General features: G+C 36.8%; 1 protein-coding gene across 5 annotated transcripts in view; it reads right to left on the bottom strand.

Moving 5' to 3' along the window:
* Nucleotides 1-800: 800 nt before the first annotated feature.
* Nucleotides 801-7,619, bottom strand: part of ECI2 (enoyl-CoA delta isomerase 2) — a 36,550-nt gene continuing 29,731 nt past the window's right edge. For all 5 annotated transcript variants that reach the window (XM_019752360.2, XM_019752362.2, XM_019752363.2 and 2 more), the window contains 3 exons: nt 3,400-3,489; nt 1,689-1,832; nt 801-1,046 (listed from right to left, as the gene is read on the bottom strand). In XM_019752360.2, the coding sequence (XP_019607919.2) occupies nt 891-1,046; nt 1,689-1,832; nt 3,400-3,489 (390 nt within the window). In that variant the 3' untranslated portion in view covers nt 801-890. The remainder of the gene's footprint in view (nt 1,047-1,688; nt 1,833-3,399; nt 3,490-7,619) is intronic.

Below are 7,619 nucleotides of genomic sequence, written 5' to 3'. Positions count from 1 at the left end.
TGAGCATTAATAGTTATTATTCATGTATTTCCTATAGGTGTGAACATTTGGATTGGGATTATTGGAATAAAAAATTAAGAACTGAAAAGTTAAAGAGCTTTGGTGGGTTGGCTACCTGGATACTGATGCTTGAAGGAAAGGTTTAAAAGGGAGGATGTTTAGAAAGGCAAAATATTTTATGTCAATTTTGCAGCCATTGGAGTTATACCCTCACCCTTTTCAATTGATACATATGGCAGAAATCAAAACAGAGAGTTGCAAGGAGTTAAGGCAGCTTGTGGGTATGCCTTTTATAAAATACCAAGTTAAACAAGAATGAAGACTATATAATAAATAAGGAGCTAATTACTGATACAGAACACTACTTCCCCATGAAATAACCCAATCCTCCCTCCATGCCTTTTCATTAAATTATGGGAAAAAATGAAATTAAGATTCTTATTAGTACTGCTTCCATTTGCTCCCTGGCTAGGTGGCTGAAAAAGAACATGCAACCCACCGAAGATCTTCGCTCAGTAATCCAGAAGCTGTCCGTGTTTGGCCCAATTAAGTCAGTCAACCTCTGTGGACGACAAAGTGCAATAGTGGAGTTTGAGAGCATGACTTCAGCTTGTAATGCCATGAATGCTTTTCAAAGCAGGGCCCCTGGCACAATGTTTCAGTGTTCCTGGCAACAACGACTCATGTCAAAAGATGTAAGACTCCCCATTACCAAAAACCTTGTAAATTCTTAAAGCTTCTTTGACATAATTTGTTTTTCATCCGGGCTCTAGTGAAATATAATCATCATAAACAACGTCTTTCACAGAAAAAGGCACAGTGAGGTTTATTTAAAGTACTAGAAATCAGAAATCATAGCCTGTCCCTTCTTAACCTCGCTGTAGTAGTCGTCACAGTTTTGCTCTCCTGGATAAGAAGTTCATGGCTGCATTTATGCATTCGTCTGACACCCATCTTTCCTGGAGGACACGGCATTCTTCAGCATTAACAGCATGGAGCTTTTCTTTCTCTGTATTTCTGATGACCTGTTTTGAAACTTTCATGGCCTGAATAAACAAAACCAACAATAAGGTAAAGAGGTATTCTGATAGGAGTGATTAGTCTATAATTCTGCTTCTTGTTTCTTCATTGTTCATGTAATACAATTATACCTTAAGATATATGTGTAATACAAGACAGTACTTCTAAAACTTTAATGTGCCTCCAAATCATCTCAGTAGGTATGGGACGGGGCTTGCAATTACACATTTTTAAAAAGCTCCAGATAAACACTAAAGCTTCTGGTTCAAAGACCACATTTTGAGCAGCAAAAATATGAGAGCAATCAGTCACTAGCTATCACATATAAAAAATGGAAGTGCTACATGTTAAGAATCTCGTAAGTCAACCTATCCTATCTCGTTTCTCACCTAGACTCAGAATAAAAGTGCTTGGCAAATACTGTCTACCATCCTCCTCAAAGTTATCCCCAGAAAGAACTGTCCCTCTGTCTTCATATCCTAGACATGGGATGACTATTTGATACGTTTGTAAAAATCTGTATTAACGTTATTATGGTTATTTTAAATCTCAGATTTGGATGCATTTAAGGCCAACCAAGATATGTCTTGTTTCTTTGATTGCTTATTCTCTTAAGGTAAATAAATTATTTCCACGGTTCCCACAAGGAAAAAAAAAAGAATACTAGCATTTGGGGGGAGCTTTGAATATGCTTTCAGTCTGGTCCAAACTTCTTTCTGAAAAATACTATCAGGAAAAACTTCAGTAACTAGTCCTTGAGCGCACGCTTCTCTTGCTGTTAACTTCTTTCCAAAAATAAGCATCTCTGCTGCCTGAAATGAAAAGCAAGATTAAGAAATTAACTTAAAGAAAACAAGGCTCAGTTAACTTCAGAATTAACTGCTTTTAGTAGACAGAGGAAAATTTACTATTGGCCTTTTGAGGTTGCTAGGAATTCTCAAAGGAAGAAACTGATGACCTCAATAGGCAACGGTTTGCAAACTGTGTGCTGAAACCATCTTAGGTGCTCTAGAAGGTCTGCAGAGGTTGCTGCTTCTGTGTGTGTCTATGTTGGAGAGGCAAGAGCAAGGAGCCTAGGGCTGAAATGATCTGAAGTACATGCTGATTTTATAGCCCATGGAAGCTATGATTTTCCATTTTATACACTATAAATAATTACAAAAAAGAAGAAAAGGGTGGCTGGATGGCTCACTTGGTAGAGCACGAGCTCTGAATGACAGGGCTGCTGGTTCGATTCCCACATGGGCCAGTGAGCTGCGCCCTCTACAACTAGATTGAAGGACAATGACTTGGAGCTGATGGGCCCCAGAGAAACACACTATTCTCCAATACTCCCCAATAAAAAAAAAAAAAAGAAGAAAGATCATGGTCATAGAAATGCCAGAGAATCCTAACTTTCAAAATTCCCTTCCCTGGAAAGGCTACCCAATGGCCCAGCTCTGACGGTTTTCTTTTACCTGCACAGGTACTCAAATTAGTTCTATTCGACTGAAGAAAAGTGAAGAAGACTAATATTTAGTTTCTAACAGAACTGAGGTCACTAAGTAGATATCTTTCTCTACATTTACAATTTCTCTTCCAGAAAAGTAAAGGCTATTCCATAGCCAAATTCTCTAAGCCTTGTGTTGGTTCTCCCCAACCTTTTAAAGTTAAAATGTCTATAACAACTCAGTGACAGAATAAAGAGATTTAAAAAAAAAATATGTACAACCAAAACCTAACGGCAATGAAAACAGACTCAATCCCACGCCCCTTTCAGATCTCGAGTGTTCACCAAGCCTTTCCCTATCCGTTGGCTCTCTGGACTGGTCAGGATCCCATGGACTCATGCACAGAGTGTGGACAAGGCTGTTTCCATAAACACAGTGACAGATCTGAGCAGCCACTTAACCACTCCAGGGGCCTCGATACACTGGGAAAACTGGCTGATGGAAGGCTGACTGGGAGTGGTAAAGTCCCAGAGGCCTCACATCTGTTGGTACTTTACATGATTCTGAAAGTCAAGATGTCATCATTTAGTGGATGATACTTATCCATGAAGAAATTCACTGGAAGAATGAACTCAGCAACCAAGGGAGGCTGGCACAGCCCTGGTCCTTCACCTGATTAATACCCCCCAGCGGTGGCGGATGAGACCAGCACTGGCAGCCAGCTCAAGGAGCAGCCCCCAGTTGTGGAGCTGCAGAGAGTTTCTGACTTTCCCCCATACCAGACATTTCCTGTAGCCTGGTCCTTCTATATTTAAAACACTTAAGAGTTGGGGAGCAGACAGTTTGCTTTTCTTTGGTCTGTATCATTGAGGGAAAGGAGAACGTATGGGATTACTTTTCGAATAGAGATGACTTATTAAAATTTATTTTTAAGGTTTCCAAAGGTTACCTTGGCTGGGCCCATTATCTTCGGAAAAGTGTAAGAGGAACAGCCTTCTGGACTTAGGCCTAGGTGACCAAAAGGAGTATCAAATGTTGCCTATTTGGAGGGAAAAAAAAAATTATTTTTGTACGTGATTTTTAAAAATCATTACCTATCTCCTCATAATACTTAATTGAGAAACTTTTTTGAAAAATTAGGAATATTGTGTTCTTATATATACATAAAATTTACTCTTTCAATGTATGCAGCTTCATAAATTTTAACAAATGTATACATTTATGTAGCCACCACCATAAACAAGATATACAATATTTCCATCACCCCAAAAAGTTCCCTGTGTCTCTCCACAGTCATCCATTCCTCTCACCCCCAAGCAACTTCTGATCTGTTTTCTGTCCCTACAGTTTTGACTTTTCTAGAAACTTACGTAAATGGGATCATATGTGTAGCCTTTTGTAGGCTTCTGCTCTTAGCATAAATCTTTGAGAATAACCACGTTGTTGTATGTATTAGCAGTTTGTTCTTGTTAATTTGAGTAATACTCCATTGTATGGAGGTGTCATAATTTGTTTATCCATTCATCAGCTGAAGCCATCAGTGTTATTTCCAGTATTTTGGCTGTTATAAATAAGGTTGTTATGAACATTTGTGTTCAAGTTTCTGCACGAACGTATGTTTTCAATTCTCTTGGGTAAATACCTAGGGGTGGAATTGCTGGGTTGTGTGGTAAATGTATGGTTTAACTTTATAAGAAGCTGCTAAACTATTTGCAAAGTGGTGTACCATTTAACATTCCCACCACAGTATGTGTATTCCAATGCTCCACATCCTTGCTAAGTCTTGTTATCATAAGCCTTTTTAACTTTAACCATTCTAGTAGGTGTGTAGTGGTGTCTCATTGTGGTTTCAACTTACATTTCCCTAATGATGAATAGTGTTGAGCATCTTTTCATGTATTAGCCATTGGTATGTCTTCTTTGGTGAAGTAACTATCACAAGTACTTCAAGTTAGATTCTTTATCTTTTAACTATGGGGTTGTAAGAGTTCCTTATACGAGGTCAGATAATTAAGTTCACGAGTTCATCCTAGAAAAAGTGCTACACACTTCACTGCTGAATATCACTACGGTCACCTTCGAAGTCCTCCCCTTGGGAAGCTATGCACCGACGCCAACACCTAGTCCACCCTTCAAAGCCATTTTGGAACTCTTTTTCTGGAATGGCCATCAGATCTGTCATCAGATTACCCTTGATGTCCTGAATGTCATCAAAATGTCTTCCTTTCAATATTTCCTTTATCTTCAGGTAAAGAAAGAAGTCACTGGGGCCAGATCAGGTGAGCAGGGAGGGTGTTCTAACACAGTTATTTGTTTACTGGCTAAAAACTCCCTCACAGACAGTGCTGTGTGAGCTGGTGCATTGTCGTGATGCAAGAGCCATGAATTGTTGGCGAAAAGTTCAGGTCGTCTAACTTTTTCATGCAGCCTTTTCAGCACTTCCAAATAGTCAACTTGATTAACTGTTTGTCCAGTTTGTACAAATGCATATTGAATAATCCCTCTGATATCAAAATTGGTTAGCAACATCATTGCAACAAGTTCGCAAACTTAATTGTCACACCTCATTCATATATGCTAGTTATAAGTCATTTTCTTGATGGTGTCCTCGTATGTTTTTAAGAGCCATTTATACTTTATTTTCTGTGGGCTATTTATGTCTCTTCATTGCTCACCTATATATTAAGTTGTTGACATATCCCTTTTCAGATGTATTTTTTAAATATTAGAGATTAACCTTCACTGAGTTGAAAAACTGTTTCCTCCGTCATTTGTCTTGATCTTGCCCCAGAGGTTTTTTGGTTGTCTTTAAATACTAGAAACTATTTCAATATTGGTTATAATATAGTCACAATATTGGTTAAAATATAGTCAAGTTTAGGGGTTTTTTATTTTTATATTGCAGAAATATTTTTGTGTGTTCCCTGATGATCATTGACAATATGAAAATGGAATATTTTGGCTTCATTTCCCATAAGCAGATATGGTGTTTTATTTTAATGCATATTGTTAGGTGATATAAATATATAATGTATGCAGTACATAAATCGAAATAATAAAAATATAAAGTAAAAAGTTATTAATGTCTCCTATCTTCTCTTCCTCCCTCCTGCAAAAGCAAGCTTATTTAAGGAAATATACTGAGAAGTCACAGCCTAAGGAACATAGTAGGAAACCGAAAAAGAAAAAGCCAACCATAGCTAAGGGGCTACAAACAGGTACATACAAAGCTGACAATAAGCTGCATTTAACTTATATATATATATAAGCATTATTATAAGTAAGCATTTAACTTATTTTTAGAAACGGAGCAGTAGATGTAGTTAAGGGTTTAGTCTGATGTTCTGGTATCAGACCGCTTGGCAACTCTGGGAGTTTCTTAACCTCTTTGTGCCACAGTTTCCACTTCTGTAAAATGGGGGTGAATATCTATCTCCCAGGACTGTTGTGTGTAGTAAGTGAATATTACAATGTGCATCAACAGAGTACCTAGTACATAACGAGTACTCAAATATTTATCACTTTTATGATTCCTATCTTTTTATTAACTCATAGAGAAAATGTACCATTTCTGACAGAGAAACTAATAGTCATTAACTATTGCCCATAATAAAGAGTAACTGTAATTTGGTTATATGGGTTAAATATTAACCCACATCTAATATGGTATTTATTCATGAGCTAGTAATGATAAATCCTACAAAATGAATTCCTTGACACTGGCTCTTTCTTCTGTGTCTTTCCCTGATTTTAAACTGAACCTTGTTTTAATTCAATTGCGTGAACTCTTAGCACTGGTCACTATTTGTGAATATTTTACTCTGGACCAAATCTCTTAGTATTTAAATTATGCACACACACACACACACAACATATTTATATTTCTATATATGTTCTATAATTTCAATTTTAATTCCAATTTATATCATAAGATGGAAGTCTTAGACATCTTTAAAAGGATGATGTTTAGGACAGTCATTTTGAATACAGTGGGAGATTCAGGACAAGATTCAAATATGACGATATTTGCCCTCCAAATAGTGAAGAATGAGACCCCCAAATTCAGGTCAGGAACTCCTCATGACACCCCTGTTTAAAGCAGGTCGATTAATTGGTCATTTAAGCCACAGAACGTGACCAAAGACTATTGATTTCTACCTTTGGGCAGAAATTCCCACCTATAAAAGTTAGGCAGCATAGCACCTAGAATTTCATTTGCTGTTTTCAGGGGAAAATTATTAATCAGAATTAGATCTGCCAGCATGCCCAATCGGTTAAATGGAATCCAGTAAAAGATAAACCAAAGAGTTAAGGACCCTAATATATGGTCCTGTATCAGTGGGGAAAATACCTCCAAATACAACTAGGAATCTCTTCAGTGGTAAAAACCACAAGTTTCCCACCAGACTGTAGATCAGCAAATCTTACCATCACATAAGCAAAAGTCACTCTAAAAATCAGATAACCCTAGAAGTTGTTATTAGCTATACAGTAAAAGTTCTAGGGTAAAAGTTCTAAAATAAATATTAATCATACCTTTGCTATAATGTCAAGAACTGGAAACAGACAAGAGTCCACTAGTTAGGGACTGGTTAAATTAGATAAGTTACATAACCCACATGTTAGCACTGGTTATTTCTGAGTGGTAAGATAAGGAATGATGCTTAACTTTATTCTTTGTACTTTTCCACATTTTCAAAATTTTATTTTCTCCTATGACATATATTACTATTGTAGTAAGAAAAAAATATCTGTAATTCAATGGTGAACAGAAGGGTGAATTGTGTTTTGGGCAAGTAAATTCTCTGAGCTTTAGGAAGTTCCTTCTTATTCTAAAATTCTAAATTCCAGAATTCATTTACTTGGGAAAAAAGTATCAAATAATCCATTTGCATAACCTGCAAAGATGCTACTTACTGTCCTACCCCCTATAAGAAGCTTTCAGGGTCTTCAGATTATTTTATAGTAATATGAAAATTGCATCACTGCTGTGTATAATTTGATTAAAAGAGTTGAGACACTGGTCACAATCATATTGGTGTTTAGAAAAATTCAAGTTAAAAATTCAAAATAAAATGAGTCAAATTAGTTAGACTACCTTTTTGGGAAAAATCTAGTCCATCCAACCACAAACCAAATGTAACGTGTATGCTACTTGCAGCAATAAAG

The sequence above is a fragment of the Rhinolophus sinicus genome, linkage group LG06 (assembly GCF_036562045.2).
Source record: "Rhinolophus sinicus isolate RSC01 linkage group LG06, ASM3656204v1, whole genome shotgun sequence".
Classification (NCBI taxonomy): domain Eukaryota; kingdom Metazoa; phylum Chordata; class Mammalia; order Chiroptera; family Rhinolophidae; genus Rhinolophus; species Rhinolophus sinicus.
Note: the sequence above shows the minus strand (reverse complement) of the source record. Positions and strands in the feature narration are given on the sequence as shown.